The sequence below is a fragment of the Kryptolebias marmoratus genome, linkage group LG12, assembly GCF_001649575.2.
Source record: "Kryptolebias marmoratus isolate JLee-2015 linkage group LG12, ASM164957v2, whole genome shotgun sequence".
Lineage (NCBI taxonomy): Eukaryota > Metazoa > Chordata > Actinopteri > Cyprinodontiformes > Rivulidae > Kryptolebias > Kryptolebias marmoratus.
Window position 1 is genome coordinate 4,032,845 of NC_051441.1, and position 22,209 is coordinate 4,055,053.

General features: G+C 39.3%; 1 protein-coding gene across 8 annotated transcripts in view; it reads left to right on the top strand.

Moving 5' to 3' along the window:
- The window catches only part of asic2 (acid-sensing (proton-gated) ion channel 2), a 356,894-nt gene that overhangs the window by 318,363 nt on the left and 16,322 nt on the right, over positions 1 to 22,209 (top strand). For all 8 annotated transcript variants that reach the window (XM_017419427.3, XM_017419425.3, XM_025006640.2 and 5 more), the window contains 3 exons: positions 13,713 to 13,840; positions 20,112 to 20,262; positions 20,536 to 20,592. In XM_017419427.3, the coding sequence (XP_017274916.1) occupies positions 13,713 to 13,840; positions 20,112 to 20,262; positions 20,536 to 20,592 (336 nt within the window). The remainder of the gene's footprint in view (positions 1 to 13,712; positions 13,841 to 20,111; positions 20,263 to 20,535; positions 20,593 to 22,209) is intronic.

The window sequence follows — 22,209 nt, forward strand, 5'->3', positions numbered from 1 at the left end:
TCTCTGTTTGCTGTTTCTTGCTGCTGTAAAGTGCTACTCACAGGGCTTTATTTCCAATATAATGGGTTTCTTGTTGCCAGGCGACTAAGAAACAGACACTGTTGTTTTCTTTATAAAAATAGCTTATAATTGTATTTTTTTGTACACAAGTGCCAGGCTACAAACAAGACGAGTACTTCCCAAACTTTTGCAGGGTCTCTGCTCGTGCCACACGTCTTTCTTTAGCAGCTACCTGTAACCGCCCTGCGACATCTGGTTTTGTTCCTTTTTACCCTTTAATGTGAAACGGCTCCAGATGCAAAGCCGGCACTTCAGATTTATCGACACGAGTCGGTTCTTCCCGTTATCTGCAGGCCAGCAGAGCATTTCTGCCGTTAAGCTTGGCTTTGTCGTCCCTACAAACCCTGCATTCATCTCAGAGTTTTGGTTCATATCAGACATCAGATAAGCTTTATCGGGTAATATCACACACAAACCATTTGTACACTTGTTGCTGTGATAAATACATCCATTTTATACCCCTTCTGTAAAATTAATTAGAGATATTCACAGTACAGTGTTGCCCCAGTTAGATCCTTCGCATTAACAGAACATTATTTAATCATAATTACCACCAAGGTGATTTCCTGTCTTTTAATTTTAATTTCTTTAGGGAAACTTATCACCTAGACAATAAAAAATAAACCAATTGAACAAGATTGTTTTAGATCCTTCAGCTCGTGTGACTCTTTTTTTATCTAAACGGCAACTAATTGCTTCACATAGATCTGTAAATTATTTTATTTTGCATTAAGACAGAACCAATGCTGGAATAAGTTTTCTTCTCATAAAGCGTCAAATTTCTTTAAACACTTTTTATTTAAGATTAGAAGTGATTAATGTGCAGATTATAAACACTTTCAGGTTATGCTATGAAGCCAGTTTAACAAAGCAGGGCTTTGTTCCCGTAGCCCGGCTTGACGAAGCTTAAAGAGAGATAACGAGCGCTGAGACGACGGTTCTGATGTTCTGCTTTAGGCTCTGTGTGTGTTCACATGAAAAGAGGCGTTCCACATGTCGATTGACACTTCTTTCCACTTCAAAAACATCGATTTAACACATAAATTTAATGTTTGCCCCAAGACTTCATAAAGGACAGCTGGTTCTATTAATGGAAAGTGTAGAAATAAAGATCCTAATAGGGAGGAATATTCCTCATGTTGCAGAAAACTGTTAGTAATAAATCAGAATAAACTTCCTGTTGCTGTTTGTCGGGACAGAAAGGCTTTTATTAAAACCCACAATCAAGAGGTTTATTTCACTTTGACACCGTTTCATAATGTGCAAATTGTTAAATTGATCAAATCTGTTTTTTTTATGAAATATTATCTGATGTACAGGGAAGCTAACAAACCAAATACAGTATTAACTTTTAATAGATGTCTCAGGAAATCCAGAGAAAGTATAAAAACTGTGTACGTCCTTTTACACATCATCAACTTGATATATGGTTCTGATGGTGATGTGTTACACAATCCATGCTTATTTTATTTTATTTATGCATTCAGTGGTGCCGAGCAGGGAATATCTATGACTGCATCCAAGTTTTCCTGCCTGTCTGTTATGTTAAAAATGATCTAAGTAGATTTTAAGAAAAGTTCTTGGGAAGATTTTCACTCAAGATTAGAATCCTTCAAGACTATATTTTAATATTAAATGAAAACTTATCTCTAATAAAAACATGTTTGTAGTTAAATTTGACAATTAAAATGGCAGCATTCAATCAACACCTGCATTCAGGACTCTGACTTAAAACGACGACAGCGTAATATTTTATTTTGTATTTTTTGACAATCTTTGTTTTTTAATCCTTTACCACTAGGCAGAACTAAGATGATATATAAATGTCTGTCTGTGTAATAATTAGTCAAAATAAGTGAACAGATTTGTTTGACGGTTAACAGAAACTATTAACTCGTAACCCGCTAACGAGCAGAAATTCTGTTACCATGGTGACGCAGCATCAACTTAGCTGGCTAAGCAGGAAATCTCCTCTGAAGCTTCTTTATTTGTATGTTATTGCCCGCCGCCATGAAAGATGGGCAATAGCACAACAGACATGTCTGTGTGCGTTTGCTCTTTTGTCTGTTAGCAAAATATCTGTCGAACCCCTCAATCGATTCTGATGAAACTCTCAAAGTAATCTCTGGGACCTGATTCAAGATGGCCAACAGATGCTGCGAGATCTCACATCAACCACAGCTTTGTCGTTTCTCATCATAAATTTAGTTCAAAGCTGCGGCGTGAAAGGCAGCGGGCGATATGCATTCCTTCTAGGAAGTCATTTATGTTATAACTGGAGTGTTTTTTTGTTTGTTTTTGCAGACTTGTGTCTCAGTTAAAGCCCAACAAACAGCAGCTCATATCTGTGAAACCACAGATTATGTCCAGGTCTTCTTAGTCTCAGCACTTTTCAGATAATACAGAGTGAAGAAAAACACCTGGAGATAAATGAACTGATTCTGGGTCCTAATAACAGAGACAGATTGATTTCCTGACACACTCTGCATAATTATTTACAAACCATCTTCCTGACGGCCACAAACACAACCGATCTGAGTATCCAGAAACCATCTGCTTTCCCTAACCTCTCAAACTTTTATATGTCAAGTTTATTTTCCATGAAACTAACTATATTTGTGTTTGACAGTGAGGAGTGTCATGTTTGACTGCGGCTTCCTTTGCAGAACTGTGTGTTAACAGAGCTCCAAAGACCGACTGCTGGCTTCTGGATGATAGACAATGAGAAAAGCGATGGGAGGGAAGAGGGGCGAGATAGAAAAATGGGAACTGTCGGGAGTCGATAGGGGAATGAGTCCCTGGGCGTGCAGAGTGTGACCGTTGTGTCGGCGCGGTGCAGAGGCCTGCTGCATTTTCTGCTGAGGCTGACTCAGCCTGCACAGGATAATTAAACCCCACGGGGGGAAAACAAACGAGGGCGCAGGAAACCTGGACCTGTTTGGAGGGTGTGGCTGCAGCTCGGCCTGCTCGGCTGATTTTAAACTGATTTTAATCTGCTTTACGAGAAGAAGGTAAATTGTGTCTTCTCGTTGCTCGTTAAGCTGCTGGACCAAGCCTGAAGACGTGGTTCTGTCGATCAGTTTCATCATGGACCCATGTGGGCTGACAGCTGATCAGAAACACCAACCATCAGCCTGACACACAGCAGTGTGGAGAATAACAAACTGGTGATCGGGGTTTTTCTCTGCATTGTGTATTTTTTTTAATTATATGCCTTTCTTAACTGTTAGACAGTCATCCTGCTGGTGACTAGAGATGAAATGAAATTTAGTACATATCAGTAAATGAGAATATCAGCGAAACGTTGATTCGTTTCAGTAATTCGGTTCAAAAAGTGAAACTCGTATATTATAAAGATTCATTCCACACAGAGTGATGCATTTCACACGTTTGTTTCTGTTAATTAAGATGATTAATGCTTACAGTTGATGAAAACCCAAACATCCATGCATCCATCCATTTTCTTTACCCGCTTCTCCATTCCGGGTCGCAGGGAGCTGGTGCCTATCCCCAGCAGTCACTGTGCGAGAGGCGGGGGACACCCTGGACAGGTCGCAGGTCCATCGCAGGGACACATGGAGACAAACGAGAGAAAACAACCATTCACACTGTCACTCACACCAAGGGACAATTTTAGAATCATCAGTTAACCTAACATGCATGTTTTTGGTCTGTGGGAGGAAACCGGAGTACCCGGAGTAAACCCACGGGACAGGGAGAACATGCAAACTCCGAAAACACAAACATGTTTCTCTGAAATTCAGAATATCACACAGGAACAGTAGATTGACGAGGCGTGGACTGTAGCTGGAGTCGGTACTTTAAGAGGCACGGATCCAGGACCGGGTCCAGCCTCTCCTGAACCCGAGACAACATCCCCGAGCGTCTCACTTGTATTGAGGACAAAAAGGTTTGGACAGTTGCTCAGTGGTCCAATGTCGTTTTTTCAGATGAAAGTCAATTTTGTATTTCATTTGGAAATCAAGACCCTAGAGTGTGGAGGAAGAGAAACCAAGTGGCCGGAGGTTCAGGGTGATGTTTCCACAGTCAGTGGTGGTTTGGGGTGCCATGTCATCTGCTGGTGTTGGTCCACTGGGTTTTATCGAGTCCAGAGTCAGCACAGCCCCCTACCGGGACGTTTTAGAGCACTTCCTGCTTCCCCCTGAAGACAAGCTTTAAAAAAAACGCTTACTTCATTCACCCTAACCTGCCCAAACTGCAAAAAGTACCGATGCCTGCCTTACTGACCCCATGATATCGCTGTGCTTGATTGGCCAGATAAATGGTCTGAGGAAGATGAGAAGCACGATGCAGATGGGCTGAAGGCCTCTATCGAAGCATCCTGGACTTCCAGAACTCCTCAGCAGGTCCACAGCCTGATGGCCTCCATGTTGAGAGCTGATCAAGTACTGAGTGTCTATACATGGACATAATTTTCAGTAGGCCAACATTTCTGTGTTAAAAATCCTTTTTATTGGTCTTATTTTATGATTATTTGGGGTTTTCATCAGCTGTAACCCATAATCATCAATATTAACACTTGAATTATATCTGTGTGCAGAGATCTACTAATAAATAAATTAACTTTTCAGTGATAATCTAGTTGTAAATGATTACAGGTTAAATCCAGATTTTATTTTATCTTTTTGAATCCATGCACCGAAACACACAGATAGTATTATTTTTAGGGGTTATGAAATGTTTTTATCATTTATCAGAACCTTCAGCATCATTCAGATCTCTTTGAACCAGTCTTGATAAAACAGCAGTTGTTACATGCAACAGCTACAAAATGTTTGCAATAGTGAAAAAGGCCCTTTGAACACATCACCCACTGTCTGACTGGGATGACATTCAACTTTGATTTCTTCTATGAGATAAACATCTTTTTTTTACTCAAACTCATCTGACTTTTGTTATACATCAGGTCTGCTCTCTTCCACTGAAACTAAACATGAATCAGTCACAATTCAGAGCAGCTAATTACATCTTTCTCACGCACTATTTCTTTTTTTAACAGCATTGTTAGAGGACATATGCAGATTGAGATATTCAGACGTTGATGGTCTCGTTGGCACCCTTACAGCTCACTGAAACGACGCTTCATTTCTTGTGGAAATTGATTCAGTCCGAAGCAATTCTCTAATGCATGTCTGCATGGCTTTTAGTATGTGATGAAGTAAATAAAAATTGTGAAAATTAATTTTATTTTACAAGCTAAAATAGTACAGACAGATTTGTTGGTGCCCTTAAAAGCAGGAGCGTCAAACTCCAGGACTGAAGGGGGCACTAACCTGGAAGTTTTAGGTTTTCCTGCTCCAACACACCTGATTCATAGTTTAATTACCTCCTCATTAAATCATCAAGTTCTCCAATAGCAAGTTATATATTTAAATCAGGTGTTTTAATGCAGGAAGGCATCTAAAAGATGCAAGGGAGCAGTCCCCGAGGTGCAGTTTGACACTTCTGCTTTAAAAAGATTTATAATCTTTGCCTTATAGTTGTGTTTAATTAGTTTAATTAGTATTACAGGTACCCACATTCAGCCTGTTTAAGATAAACAAACAGCTGCTGGGTTGTTTGGGTTGGTTCTGTTCACCACACTGAAGGTGGAGCACAAAGGTAAAGGCTACAAGAAGCTTCGTGATCCTCTGACGGCAGCTGACAAGATTATTACAAAAGACGAGGTTCAGAGGACATGGACGCAAGAGGAAATGCAACCCCAGGTTGATCAGACGGATAATGCCGATGGTACAAAAAGAGCCGAGGAAACCATCCTAAACCAGTCGAGCTGAACACCGCAGTCGAGGGACGTTAATTTCTGATTTCACCATCATTTTTTAGAAATTTAGACAGAAAAGCCAAAGTGTCTGACGAGACGAGACCCTAATGAGACAAAACTGGAACTTTTTGGCTTCCGTTGCATCAGTTGTGTTTTTTTTTTTATTATTATTGTCGAAGGGTACCAACAAATTTATCATCAGACTGTTATGTTTGTAATCTTACACACTTCCTTTCTGTACTCCATAGCTCGGTTGTTTGATTCCCTGTCATTGCTTCTTTGCTTTGTATTAAACATTGAGCCTTCTGCTGCAGCATCCTCACACTCACACCCTTTTTCTTTTTTTTTTTAGATAAAGCTGTCATAATTTATTTCATTTACAAATCTACAACCGTGCAGGGAGAACTAACTCTGGTCTTAACTTACTGACATTCCCTTTTGTTTTATGTTTTCCACTAATGAGCTCTCCATCTCCTTAGACTTCAGCTCCCATTTTATGTAAAAACGGCGAGTGAAGAACAGTAAGCATTAAAGCACATAACATCTTGAACTGCCTCTGCACTTTTAAAGTCAACGTTAAAAACACTTGAAGAGCTGGCAGACAGGAGCAGAAAGATGTTTGTTGAACAAAAGGTTAAAACAAGTGCAAACTCCTTAATCGTCTTATTTTTTTGAACGTGATGTTCTTGTGGGTTCAGTAAGTGGGTGACAGATGGCAGTGATTTGTTTTTGCTGCTGTTTACAGAACATTTCACTTCGTTTTTAGCGTCTGCTTTTAATTTATTGTTTGTCTTTAGGTCATAAAGAAAATTTAACAGCTAAACTTTAGGATTATTATATGCAGGACAACTGAATTTTACATCTGTCTGTGATCATTCTGAGAGATTAAAATACATTTTTTTAAAAGATGGTTCAATGTTTGAGATACACAAGGATGTTTTTTTTGTTCTCTGAAAGTTACTGATTGTGGAATCAGACGCCAGAAAAAGTTTTAAATAAAGTAATTACAGACGAGGGGGTTGACTGTGTTAACAGAAACCTGAACGTTTTTTATTAGTAAATCTTTTTTATCATCTACCATCAAAAGGCAAAGGCGTGCGTTTTTCATTTTTATGTTTTGCCCATGTCTATGTGCTCCATTTGTCTGTATGTTAGTAAAATATCCGCTGAACATATTTTAAGGATGTACGTCTACAACTTATTCCTTTTTGGAGTCCAATTCAAGATGGCCGTTGTAGCTAATCAACATTAGCCAACACAACAATGTCAGTTTTCCAAATATTGAGCTAAAACTCAGTGTGGTAGTAGCTGAGAGTCATTAACTACATATACTTTGAGTATTTTGCGACCTAACTTTTAAGATTTGACCAAAACGGCTCCAGATCTAATATTTCTCAACAGAAGATGATCTCGGTCTGAAACTCATTCCTTCGAGGAATGTTTGTCAGCTGCTTTTATTCAGGTTTATTTTATAGTATATCAATGTTTGTCTGCATTAAATGAACATTAAAGAAAAAATATTTAAATGTTGTAGTTTGTTCTAAAATCTAAAATGTTCCACGTCTGTGAAGGATGTTGGTTTCCATCGAGACGCCGTGAATTGTTTCCAGGAAATTTGGCTTCTGAAACACCTAAATTTATTTACTCTTAAGAAAGGTCGATTCTTTCTCAGATTAATAATGTGTTCCTGAACTGCACGTGTTCTTATAACGAACATAATAAATGCCAAAACAAGTTAAGAGAGACGTGAAGAATGACTTGAAGAACATTTATGTCTCAACACTGAAATCTGACACTTCAGGAAACTAAATCAGGTTTAGAAGTTTAAAGGAAGGCGGTGAAACTCGATTTATTTAAAACTTGAGATTAATTGAAAACACTAAATAATCGTTTAGCTGTAAAAAGAAGAGGGAAAAAGTCAATCTAAGTTCGTTTGAACTTCTAATAAAAGTATTCATTAAAGCAGCAGAAGCCTGCTGTGGCTGGAATTAATAATTACCGCCTGATGGGTCCTGGAGGATCATCTGGATGCTCCTGGTGGACTCATCCGTCCTCGTCCTGTGTTAGGAGACAACACTCAGTCAGGGGGTGTGATCCTAATCTGCTGGGAGCGAATAAATAAAAGTAAGGATTCAGTTTACATTTGTCATTGAATAAATCGTGCCCAACCTTTTTTTAACCACAGATCGGTTTTATACAAGGCAGCTTTCCGGTGTTTTTTATTCATTTTAGCTAAAGTTAGCTTGTCGGGTTGCTCGTTTGGGAAGATCAAGAACAATTAGCATTTTCTGCAAACATCAGTGTGAGTTCTGAACGACTTCTGCTGATTCGTTAAAGAAACTTCAACTGAATTTGAACAAAAGCTAAATTAGCAGAACAGCAATTAAAAACTGAAATTAGCAATCGAAAGCTAAAATCAGGTAAACAAAAGGTAACAGTTAAAAGTAGCAGCATAGTAGCTAAAAGCTAAATTCAGCCTAAATGAGCAAAACGGTTGCATCAGAACAGTAGCTACAAGTTAGAACCAGGAGAACGATATGTAAAGGCTTAAATTAGCAAGCAGTAGCTAAAAGCTAAAAATGAAGCAAGTATGGTAAAGTAGATTTTAAAGAGCACAAAGTTTTTAAAGGATTTTAACAGTTCTCAATGCGTTTCCATGATGATAATATTGTTAATAAAGTTAAATAATTCTAAAAACATAAAAGTCGCAGGTAACAAAAGACAACAGCTGCAATGTCCGGACCGAGCTGAAGGGTTTGATACCTGAAAGGCTAAAATGGCTGAAACTATGCTGAAGTAGTTAGTAGTTAGATTTTTTTTACCAGATCATCTTTGGATCGATACCTGATTTAGTAAAATCTTTTATTTAAAGCAGTTTGGGAGATTAAAAAGATCGAGGATCGAACCTGAAACTCGTAACGCTGCTCCACTGTGCTGCCTGAGCCGTCTGCAGACCATCAGCACCATTTGTTGCACCGCAGTGATACCAGTTATTAATTAAATTCTCCCTAAAAGTATTTTTAATGTTTCTAAAACCATCCGTAGTGTTTCTGACCCTGACCCAAACCATGATGCCTGAACCTAAATTAATTACCAACACAAATCTACAGATTTAAACATGGGATCTGAACTTCTGACTCTTAAACAGAACTTATTTTATTGTGTTTAAATCACAAAGTTCAGTTTTGACTAACTTGCAGCCGTTTTGAGATCTTGGATAATTGACAGATGATTCACGTTTCCTCGTCTTTTCCTTTTATTTATCCAAACTGTCGTTACTTTTAGGGTCAAGGGGATCCTAAATTGGAACCTGAACATTTTAAACTGTAAGGCTTTTTAATTATAATAAATGTTTTGGAGGAATGATCTGAGCCGCCCCAGTCCTGTCAGTCCAGCCGATCCAAACTAAAGCTGTTTAACTCACTCAGAGAGAAATATCAAAGTTAAAACTTGATCATCACGCTGATATGATGCAAGACGTAACAAATTAGCTGCATATTTTCGGTGGGAAAATACTAGAGGAAAACAAATTGAAGGATGAGATGAATGAAGTCAGAGCGGCTGACGTAAAGGAGCTCTCAGCAATTAAAGACTTTTGATGATAAGGGTTTCGCTTTTAAAATGATTTTAGCTTCAACTTGCCAGCAGCAGTTTCTGTTTCCCTTCGACTTGTCACACATTTCTACAGAAAACTGCGAGCATGAAGGCAAACAGTGTGACGGGAAAGAGAGGGGCTGTTCCTGCTGCAACTGCAGGGTGACTCATGTCTGCAAACATGGACCCATATTTCTGTTACTCCTTCCTTTTGTCCCTCTCGTGCACAACAGGAATATTAGGAAATGTGGCACGGAGCAGCTCAGATTGTGGCTATAATCCACCATTGAGTCATTCTAAGCTAAATGAGTGATAGTATTCATGTATCAGATCGATTCAGTTATCTTTGGAACAAAATAATCTAACAAATATTATATTTCTTGTGATTCTCTTAAAGAAGAGAAATGGACCAACTGGAGCACAGCGTACCATAAAACACATCTATCAGAAACATCTGTGCACGTGGAAATAAGTCGTGCAAACAGATCGTTCAGCTTCATCTTCTGAGTCCTGGCGTCACGTAAATATAAACTCTTCTTCTAGTGTTTTATGTTATTGTTGTGTAAACGCTGATTCAGCATTCATGCTGTTGTTTTCTGCAGGCTGTTTTAGCCGTTTATTCGTCTAAACGTTCGGCTCGTTCGGGAGAGGTGCTGTGGCTTTTATACTTTTCCAAATATTTAACTTTATTTATAAATATTTTCCCACACAAATGCTTTGAGATTATTTCATTTCCTTTAAAAACATTGTTCTTTTTGAAATTTGCTTCAGCAGAATTCTCTTCTTTTGCTACTTTTAGCTTGAGCTGGCGTACATTTAGCATTTAGCTAAGCTTTTACTGCTTTTAGCTGGTGTTTATAGTTTATTTTTAGCTTTTAGCTAGTGTTCAGCTTCTGTTAGCTCTAATAGCTGTCAGCGTTCTTTGTTGCTTTGTCTTGCTGAAAAGACGTAAACCATAAAAGCTGAAGTGTTTGATTTCTTTGTGGTGAAACTGAATCTTCGAAGGACAAACACAGCTTGGCATACGGCTTCTGATTTGTGCAGCTTTGGCTTCCAGAAGCTGAGGACTCTTTACTTATTGTTTCATCCAGAACAAATTGTGTTTTTGTCTTTAAATGCATCTTTGCTTTCTGTCCGATGCAATCTCAAGTCAATGCCTGAGACAGTCACAGCATTTACTCTATTGATTTGTGTTCTTGGAAATTCTTTTTTTAAACCTTCATACAGACCCAAAGCCATCGACGGATTGAATTCCACTTGTTACAAACAGCAACACCTCTCTACTTATAATACTTTAAATGCTTATCGGAGTGTGACTGAAGAAAGCTCCATTTGCTGTGAGTGCATGTGCAAGGAGGTGAAAAAAGATGGAGTGAAAGTGCTTTAATTGGAAACTCATTCTGACGTGGCAGAAAAGAGCAGAAGATGTCACGATGTACTTAAAACCTTACAGTTTTCTTTTGATCAAACCGTTTTAAGTAGAAAGGACAAAAAGTGTTGACGCATAAGCATTGGTAGAATTCTTCTTCTGTATCTCAAAATAAAACGAGTAAATTACGGACTCATGCAGAAACGGTGCGCTCTGACATTTCGGGACGTCGCAGAATGTCGACCAAATTCTCAAAAAAAGGACGAATGGGATTTCGGCGAAACACACGAGGAAATGCAGCCCTCTTTGGAGCTCAGCAGAAACATCACTCGGATTTTAAAGGGCGGCAGAAAGTTTGACTTTGTGTTTTTTTAAATATATATTTTATTGGGTTTTACACAGTTTTAATTTTATTTGTTTCACCGAATGTTCAACTGGCAGTTGTCCCAAACTGACTTCTGAATCGGCTAAAATTTTTAAACCTTTTTGCAAACAAACTCCTCTTGGTGCAAACAGGAATTATACATGAAAAGGCCTTTTTTGTCCTCTTTCACCCAGTGTATCTCTCACTGCTGGAGAAGTTCCTCTAAAAATCCCCCAGAATGCTGAGTTCACACGCCCAAAGCTTCCACAGACTTTAGCTATATTTTATTTTCCTCTTCAGTACTGGAAGTGAAGAGTCTTAGACTTGTTGCTTCTACATTAAAACACTGGAGGCATAAACACTCGGAGTCCTCCGTCGCTCACAGCTCGAGAGATTTTCAAAGATCTGACTGATTGTTTTTGCACAGCGGCTGTTTGAGGCTTAGCTTTCAGCCTGCGTTTCTGTCTGCCTCTCAAAGTTTGCAGTCAGGGAGTAAGAGACGCGTGTGAGTGGTTGCCATGGTGCCCATAATGAGCCACCGGCTGCAGCTCCGTCCTATCTTTTCTTACACAGTTTAAATTCAGGTATTTTTCCTACCTTAGATTAATATGTTGGAATTTTTCACTTCCCTCAGTAATTTTAAACAGATTCCGTTGATCTTTTAGTTGCAAAAGAAACATTTCTTTTGGATATTTCAAGATGTTTTCTGAGGTGATTCTTATTTATTTTGTCTTGTGGTGACATTAGGGTTTTGTTTACTCTGTTTTAAGTGTATTTTAGTTAAGGAATATTTTACCTTTTTTGCTTTTTTTTGTTTTTTTTTTATTCATCTTTTAGCAACAGTGGTTAATAAAGTAAGATATAACGCTGTTAGAGCTGCTAAAAACTAGTTGTTTAAATACATTTCTCAAACCAGTTTCACTTTAAGTTATTGTTCAAAGGAGAACTGTTTAACAAAATCTGCTCTAACAGCAAAAGTATTTAGTTAAATGTCCTGTAAGAGACGCTCCTCTTCTCGAATACTTTTTACTGCTTTGGGTAAACATGACTACAAGCCGACATCCTCTGCAGATCTTAGTAAGTTTCTTGTGGCCTCTTGAATCCCGGCGACGTGCGCAGTGATCCTGTCTGCGTAATACTGTCGGACAGATGGGGTGTATACTACATGCACAGATGCTGTAATTGCAGTTGCATATAAATGAATCCTCTCGACACTTAATGAGACATAAAATATGTAAGACTCGTCAGTCAGGACACGGTATTTTTAGGGACAGAATGGACACTGCATAATGATTACCCTCCTGTGTAAATGCTGCAACGCAGTGTATATGTTCACTGATTGACTCTGATTAGACCTTTGTTTAAAATTAAACGGAGAAATACGCAGATAAACGTGTTATCGCCCACCATCGAAAGGCAGAGGATAGTGTTGAACCGCTGGATGAACTTTAATGAAAGTAAAGTCATTGGATTTACATCTACAACTGATTAACTTTTGAGTTTAACTCGATTCAAGGCGGTCACTGACACAAAAATGGTTAAAACTCAGTCAGATTTACAGGAATTGGGCTAAAATTCGACGTAGTAGTAGCTGAAGGTGACCTCTTATAACCTTTAATGAGACGTCTGGTCTTCAGGCTTTAATTTCTTTAGCTGACAATTCATCGACTTGTTTGTTTTCTGACAACTTATTCTAATCTTAACCATGACCTACCCTCATGATTTACGTATTAGAGACTAGATTTGTGTCCTCATAAGGAACAGGAGTCCCCATAACTGTGCAGACAGATTTATGTCACCTAAACATGAGTAACAGTTGCCCCCCACACACAGACTGTTCTGTAATGTTTTCTCAAAAGCTCAACAAAGCCTGCTTGATCCATTCATCTGTGCCTTAACATACCAGCGCCCATGCTGTTGCCACATTTGTCCCTGCCGACGTTTGATTGATGAGTGCATCTTGGTTGGGGGGGGTGGGGGGTGGATGCTGTCGTGAATCTGTATGTGCACCTTGTCGATTTGCGAGGCGGGTCGTGCTGGGAGACTCTGGCGCTCTGGTTATGGAGCACCTCGGAGTGTCGGGCTGATCAGCTGGCGAGGAAAGGCCTTGATTGAATGTCTGCGCTCACCTCTGAATGTGAAGCACTATTGATTTCTACAAGCACTGCTTATTCTTTGTCCATAAATGTTGTGTGTGTGTGTGTGTGTGTGTTGGAGGGCACTGAATAAAAGGATAAAGGCCCTTTCATCTTGTGGACTCAGCACCAAGCCTTCTTCCCTACCTGTGTTTGATGTCACAACAAATGGGAAGCTCTGAGTGTGTGCATTATCATGCAAACAATCTATAAAGCTTGAAGCTTTGAGATGAAAGTCCTAAAATTTATTGCTAAAAGTTGTTTCCAGCATGAAATTCAGAATTTGACTGTCAGCATCTGCTGAGCACAAAGAGCTTGTTTTTTTCCGCTCTTTTATCTGACCTGAGTTGGTCGAAAGGTCGTGTTTCTGTAAATAACCGGCCTTCCTTTTCTTTACCTGCCATGCAGATGACACGGCGTTTGAGGCAGGTGTGCGGGTGCAGATCCACAGCCAGGCGGAGCCTCCATTCGTCCACGAGCTGGGCTTCGGCGTGGCCCCCGGCTTTCAGACCTTCGTGGCCACACAGGAGCAGAGGGTAAGCGTTCCTGACTTTCACTGTTACTCAGTCATCAGTAGTTTTTTTATTTCCCACCTCTAATCCACACATACCCCACTTATCCCTCGGAGATAATGTGATATATAACCTGCCACAGCAGGCGTGATGGGATTCTGTGCATCCATGTGTGAGTGGGTGGTCTCGTGGTGGCTCCATTATTGTCTCCAGACCCCGAGGTAGCTTCTGAGGTCTCTTGGTGATTGTTGACAGACGAATGATGAACTTGTCTCTCCTCTTACTGGCTTTGACCTTTCTGGAAGAGAGGCTCTCGACACAATCTCAGCTCTGCTCAATCATACTGAACCTTTGTTCCATCAAACAGGCTGCGGGGCTCACAAACATACGCTGCCCATGGTAGCTAATGGAGATGAGCTTTTCTCTGTCACCATTCTTCTTCTTTCTCTTCTCTTTTTTTAAGTCAAGTTGAACAAGCTCCTCATGTTGTTTCTGCCAGGTTTTTCCATTGTGTCTTCTCTGAGCCTCGTAAGACCATTGAGATTATTTGCTCTGCCTCTCACGTTCAGTGTTTGTGTTTCCATCTCCCTCCTTTTTTCTGTTTTCGTGCCAAGCTTTATGTAATGGCCTCTATTTTCTTTCCTCTTCCTTTGACAAATACTGGCTGTCGCTTTACATTATGTATGGTAACAAATGTTTTTGTTTTCGCTGCTGTAAGGGAGTGAAAGTAAGCTGCAAACATACAGACGACGGTTTAGGTTTTACTTAGGAGTGGACCGGTTGATCAGTTGGGCAGTTGTTGCCATATTTCAGATAACTGCCACTGACCTGAGCTCACCAAGCCAATTAAAAGGCAGGCATATTTCTGGGCAGCACACATTTGTAACATTTGATACTCTGTCCTGCTGTTAATTGCCTCCTTTTCACAACACGGGCATTCAGATCCAGTTGGAAACTGACCAGAATATTGAGCTACCCACTGAAATAAAAATACACTGATGGTCACTAATGGTGCTTGGTGAGAGTCTTGGCTGCCATCTTGCTAGGTGCTATATAATTATATCTCTCTCTGTTTACATTTTGAAGCCACACAGTAACACTTTGTGCAAGCTGTATTCTGTCATCAGTCCGAAAATGTGTAGAATTTATGAGCCTTATTTTACTAAAAGAAACGTAAATCGTGCATATTGTGAGAACAGGTGAAAAGTGTGTGTTGTAATGAGCTTCCCATCAAGCTTGGTCAAACATTAGTGGTGGTAAAATGCCAACCCAGACTGCTGTCATACCAAACACTGACCATATATTAAGAGTTTACTTCTGCAACAATTAGACCAAAACAAGTAAATAAATGAAACTTTTGCAACCTGCCACTTCTTACCACTGAGCTCATATTCAATACGGTGATGAAATTACCAAATGTTGTAATAATTATAGCCAGACTAGTACACTTTAAGTACTTTACTTGTCTACTTAGTCTTAACAGAGCTCTTCCATTAACTGCACTCAGACCAAGAACTTAAACTTATCTAATTTCTTCATATTTCTAGAGATATTCAGCGTTATATAATGTACCCTTCAGTATTTAGACATTTTGAGAGAAAATGTCACTGTTATCAATTATTTTCAGTTAGCCGGTATATGTCATTACTCTGCTTAACATGAATTACAGCAGCCTAGTAAACAGTATAATAATACATTGTTCTTGACTAGTATTTCCAAAGAAAAAGATATACTACCATATGATTTAAGTTCAGGTTCCAATAATTGTAAGACTTAATGTTGTTTTACTTGGATATTTATGACCTGCTGTCATGATGGCTTTAACTGAAAGCACCTACCAAGATGGCGGCACAAATTCTCACCTCTTTAGCATAGATTGCTGCACGGTGGTTGGCCATCCCAGTGCGTTCCTACTTCAGTGGTGCTGTTTATTTAAAAAAACAGTGTCCTATATGCCAGAGGAAATGGCAAGAATGTTTTTTTTTACTTTTCAGAGCTTTTATATATAAAGTTGTTTAGACAGGAAGTGTTTTAAAGAGAAAATGTAGATAACTTTATACTTAGAATTAGGATGTGAACTGATACTGTTGGATCCCAGAGATAATCACTCTTTACTCTTGTTTATCAATATTAAACTCAGAAACAAACAAACAGAAATCACCAATCAGCTGCTCTGATTCCTAAAAGTCACTGAAAACCCTCATCAGCTGAATGAAATCACTGACAGGGTGGTTTTATTCCCAGTTTCTGTGTGGTTCAGACTGTCTACAAACCTTTGATTATTATGGATGAGAGTGCTGCCCTAAAGACATTTAAACACACTGAATTAGACTAAAGTATTACAGGTTACAGGAACTTTGTTTCAATTAAACTGAAATAAAATGTCACCTCAACACATCACAGCTTTTTGGGTTTGGCTGGGTTTCCTCTATTGCTTTCTGCTCCTCTTCAAAAGTCTGCATGTTGGGGGGAAAACAAACTTAGCTCCAGCTAATTAATGTGCCTTCAGTACAGTTTGAATAAAATACCCAAGGAGCAGTATCATGCTGTGAGTTTCCACCTGTCTCTTCCTCCCCAGAGCCGCTGAGGGCACCTTCAAATATGTCCGAAACAAATCAAGCCCGAAATAATTGGTCAAATGTTTTGAAATTGCGTCTTGCAAAGCATATTGAGGGGAAAATTTGTGATTAATGGATCTCTCTGACAGATACCAGTCTGTCCGCCTGAGAAAACGAGTTTGACAAAGAGTTTAAATTAACAAATTTCGTGCTAATAGCATTAGGCGCACATCAAAGCAGCTTTAATCAAGCGAGCCTTGGGCACAAAATACACGGCCCACAGAAAAGGATGAATGAGTCCCCACACAGCAATTTTATATTTAAGCTCTCCAAATTCAGAATTGCCTGGCTGTGGGCTTTTAAATGAAACTAAAAGGGCATACTGTTCCCTTAGATGAGAAAGTCATTCTTTTCGTGAACAAAAAAAAAAAAAGTCTTTATTACTCCACAAAGACTCTTAATTCAAGCTCGGGAAAAGACAACAACAACACATGAAGGGGAGTTTTGTTGTTCAGATTTGTTGTTCAGCTTTAATCAAATGTCCAGAATTTGAAATTCAGTTCACACAGCCGGCGCTAATGGGATGACCTGTTATCAACTTTTTAACAACATCCCTGGTTGGCAAAGTTATACGGCCTAATTAAAGTATTGCTAAAGTATAACAGGGGAATGGAGCATTGATTAATACCACATTGAGTGAGCCACAAGCCTCTGCTTTTATTAGATAGACCATAATCAGGTCAGCAGGCCCCAACACACTGAAAAGTGATATTGAGCTCCTCAGATTATCTGATTACAGAGAAATAATCAGATCTTGGATCAGCTACACCTGACTTTAATTAGGCCAGAAGTGAAGATTAGCTGAGATGTGAAGGTGATTGTAAAGGTTAAGGATTGTGGAGAAGCACATTTTTTAAGTCTCTGACATAATTAATAGCTCCTGAATGTCAGTATACGGCTTCGACTGGCTGCTGGCGTCGAGACGGGAACGTATAATTATTACAGGAAACTATAGCTGCACACAGATGGCTAGAGGCTTGTGGACACTGGAACATTTAGCGTGCAAGATTGCCTTTTGGATTAAGTTAAAATTTATTGTCCTGCTATAATTATTAGCAAAAAAAAAGATTGTATCTGCTGTGCTGTACCCTGAAAGCAGAAGAACAAAATAACCCGACGTGGATCAGGGTTTCAGATTCTGCTGCAGCCAGGATTATTCTGGCACGATGTTGCTTTTTGCATCATCCCAGAAAAAATGATCTTTTGGCAGAAGAAGCTGCCTCACATGGGAAACACTGAAGTGACAGTGAAGGAAACTGGGAACGAAGGGTGACGGGTGATGGATACAGTACACGGCTGGACCTCGCCGCCTGTGTTGTGGAGCAGATGGGCCTCCATGCTGCTCAACCTGGTGTCCCTCGTTTGTCATCTGTTGCCCCAGTCTTCAGAGCCACAGGAGCATTTGTACGCTCTCTCCTCACTGCATGTTGTGGGATTTTTCTGACAGAGTCTGGCTAACTGTTGGGTTGTTTTTTCCCCCGCTGCCAAGACTCTTCTGCTCTGCAGCACTCGGGTTTTAAAGACTTGGAGAAACTCTCTCTGCAGGTTGACATTTATGAAGGACTTTTGACTTCTGTGTTTTCTGTTGTTTCCCCGAAGAAAGAGACGTCAGCCGTGTTTTATTTTATGCAAGACGTTGGAATAAACCCATGAACTCTCCCGACTCGTAGGGCTGCGAACGAATCGAGTTTTGAGGTAAAAGAATCATCTTTGTTTTGGTGAAAACAAACTATCAGATTAAAGAGTCTCTCTGGTGTTATTGCCACTCCAACTGTTGCTCTAATTATCAGCCAGCCCGTGCAAATCCAGTCTGGTCTTACAGTTAAATATGAAATGAACACGATACGAGAAACCTGGTGTCTGTGCCGATGAACAGTGTTATTTTTTTGCTGTGGGTTCCAAAAATATTAATCGCTTATGGTGATTTTTCTCTTTTGTTGCGTTATGAAATGGATTTTAAAGTTTTTTAAATGGTTTAAAACAAGTTTGACGTGATTATTGATTGGACTTCATTAACCTAGAGCATTTTTTGGAGAATTTTTAGCATTTAATCAAATTTAAAATTCAACTAAATCCCAGGTTTATTGCAACAAAATAATAAGGATACGAAGCAAGATGAATACTTGTATAGCCTGTCTTTTAAAGTCATTTTTATTGGCAGCCAGTAAGCTACAAAGATGTTGCCATTATAAAACAAAACCATAACCAAACCCTAAAATGATCATTTTAATGTATTTATTTAAACATCATTGTTTCAGACAAGACTCAGACAAGTCAGTTTTTTTCTGTTTGAGAGTCATTGAAACACCTTTAACCTCCAAATGAGGACAGTATGACACAACAGGCCTTTTTATTTTTTAGTATTTAACCAAACTGAAAGCAACGGCGCGTTCCTCTGTGGGATTATTAAAGTGTGGGTGGAACTGGGCTGCCATGACAGCTTCCTCTGTTCTGCCATCTGGAAGGGCTTTGGAGGCAGAGCCGCAGCTCAGGTGAATCACCTGCAAGTTAAACTCGTTTCAATTTGCTTCACCTTTTCCTCAAGGTCACCATGTTCTTATTTTAAACTCGCTTCAGCAAAGGTTGTTGTCTGCTTGACACCGAAAATAAGATTAATCTTGTTTTATTATCTCTACTCCATTATTCAGCGTTTCATTTCTAAATTTGGGACATTTCTGCTTCTTCTTCTCATGTCTAATTAGCTGTAGTTAAAGTAGTATTTATATTCAAATCATTAATTAGAGGAGAGATGAAATGTCTGAAGATGATACTGGAAATGAAGCGTGCACACTTGTGCACAATATAATGATGATTAAGATTTATATAACAGAACAATACACGTGCATGGATTTAAAAACCTTACGAATAAACATTTCAATCTTTGTTTACCTGCAGCTGGCTTTAGTTGGTGCAAACATTATCTCAACGACAACAACATGCAGAATTCATATGCATGTCAATAAACTGATGTTTTTAGGAAATAATGATCGCTGTAGTTAAGGGTTGCATTGAAGTGCAGTGAAGCATTTAAATAAAACATATTATACTCCAAAACATGCAGCTCAGTCTGGGATAATGTGTTGTTATGTTTGGTAGTGATACGTCGTACAGCAAAGACAAAATTTTGTCGCAATCGAAAAGAAAACTAAATGGAAATCAATGGGTTTTGAGAGAAAACTCCAGCTATGTTTGAAGCTCCACAGCTGAGACATTTCACAGAAGAAATCACAGAAAATTTAACTTTACATCTCTAAATATTTGGGTACTTTTACAGAATCACAGTTTAGGTTTTATAACTTCCTCTCGTAACTCTTTTTGGTACAGATACAAATTACAAATCAAATCATGGGAATTCTTGTCTTCTTCCGCTCTGCGTGTCTCTCGCTGCCATAGGACTCGTCTTTTTTTCCTCAAATCTCCTCCAAAAACGCAGAACTAGATATTAATCGATCTGTTTCTGTCTGCCTCTTTAAGCTTGGCAGTCAGGGAGTGAGACACCTGTGTGGTTACCATGATGACTGGTAGCAGCTTAAATGGAGGCATTTTTTTCCTTGAATTTTGAGCAGCAGCTGCATTCAAAGTTTTCCTTATAAGTCTTCTAGTTCGCGTTAGAATTCTGTAATTTGTTAAACATTTTTTCAGCCAACTAACCCTCCTGCATGTCTGCTCCCCTCCAGCTGACCTACCTGCCTCCCCCGTGGGGAGAGTGTGAGTCCCGAGCTCTGGAGTCGGGCTTCTTCCAGGTCTACAGCGTGACCGCCTGCAGAATCGACTGCGAGACGCGATACATTGTGGAGAACTGCAACTGCAGGATGGTTCACATGCCCGGTAAGCATTCATCAACAGGAAGGCGGCTGCGTTTTATGTGAAATCAACAGCATTGAGAGGCTTCCGGTCAATGCTGGATTAGATGACGGCATTAAAAAAAGCCCCAGGAATACAGAAGTGTATCTGGGAGGTGAAAAGGTTCTGTTCCTCAGCATGTTTCATTGATTCACGTGTTTTTGTACTTTGTTTGTTGAGTCTTCCGAGAAGTTAATGTTTAAACACAGGCGTGGAGTCGATACCTCCTGTAACGTACATTATTAATCCTGTTCTCAGGTGACGCTTCGTACTGCACACCTGAACAGTACAAAGACTGCGCCGAGCCCGCGCTGGGTGAGTCAACATAAACACACTCATGAATTTAACTCCAGAAACATATACTGTGTAATGGTTTATGTATGATTAAGGCTACAGCAAAGGATTAGCTTTTTTTTTACTGACACTAAGCTCTGATACTAAACCTGCTTCTTATATAAGTAATGCTGAATTTGGGGATTTCAGCAGCTCAAGTTAAAAGTTTACATGTTTTAAAAGTTTAAACACGGGGTAAAATGTAAATAAATAGAGAATGATATGATTTGCAAATCTCAAAAGCCAATATTTTATTCACATTGGAGCACACTAAACATTAAAACCAGGTTCTGGTTCTGGACATCGCTGCATGGGCTCAGGAACACAGTTCACCGTGCCGTCCACAGATGCTGCTTAAAGCTCTATCAGGCAAAGAAGAAGCCAGATGTGAACAGATGTGTCTCCTCTGGACCAAAGAGGAGAACTGTTCTGAGGTCAGACGGGTCCAAACCATCCAGCCTGCCTCTCTGATGGTATGGGGGTGCATTAGTGCCTCTGGCATGGGCAGCTTACACATCTGGAAAGATCTCCATCAATGCAGAAAACTTCACACGTCTTTGTTTTAGGACAATAAAATTAACAATGACCTTAGTTTTCCTAATAATGGTACAATTTCCTAACTTGTATAACAAATTAACATGAAAGCTTCTGCTTTACAGACGTTTCCCTCATAAAGACGCAGAGGTTTCAGTGTATTTCCTGGGAAGTTTATGTATCGCCACTGAAGGAAATGGTTCCTTAAAAGGAGCCGACCTAATACTTCTCCTTTCATGTGAGGAGCTGTAAAAGTCTGTAACTCGTGTCGGAGCCAGCAGGGACTCCAGTGTCAGAGTTCAGATTAATGCACGAGGAGTCAGACAGATATTAGATCTTATTTTACGGATTTAGGTACATTTATACATCCATGTAACAGTTTTCCCCTTATAAACCTTTATGAAATGAAGGATTATCTAGCTGTTTAAAGATATTCATGCGATTTTTTTTTGGCTCTTCAGGAAAGAGAGACTCGTGAATGTTAGATTTAAACTCGGTGTGTTAAAGTTCATGTGAAATAAATAAATCTTGGTTTTTAGGCTTCTTAGCTGTGTTGATGAAAGACTTTGAAAACGCCCACTTGTGGAAGTCTAACTCGTGAATCTGAAACACAGTTTGAAGTCTGTTGGAGGTGGAGGTTTAAATTCACCAAATCATCTGGTTAAAAAAATAAAAAAAGATGAGCCATACCAACAGCTCCTCTCAGTGATTCAACTGCTCAGTGGGTGTCTTCTCTTTTTACTCCTACAAATCTGAAAACCTGCAGAAACTCACTGCTTTGCTGCATTATTTCTTAAACATATATAATGTAAATCCAATCCCTCCAGGATTTCGTGGGCATTTTCCTAAAAGTTGGGATTTTTTTTACTAAAATCAATAAAAAACTATAACTTTTAATATATAAACCAAAAATACTTCCTAGTTTTGTAAGATAATTACCAACAAACATTGACATTCTCAAAAGGTGCTTTATTTGAGAACTTTGATAGCTTCTAAACAGTGACGTGCGGTGAGGTTCATGGTTGGTGAGGCACTGAGAGTCAGATTTACAAATATATAAATCCA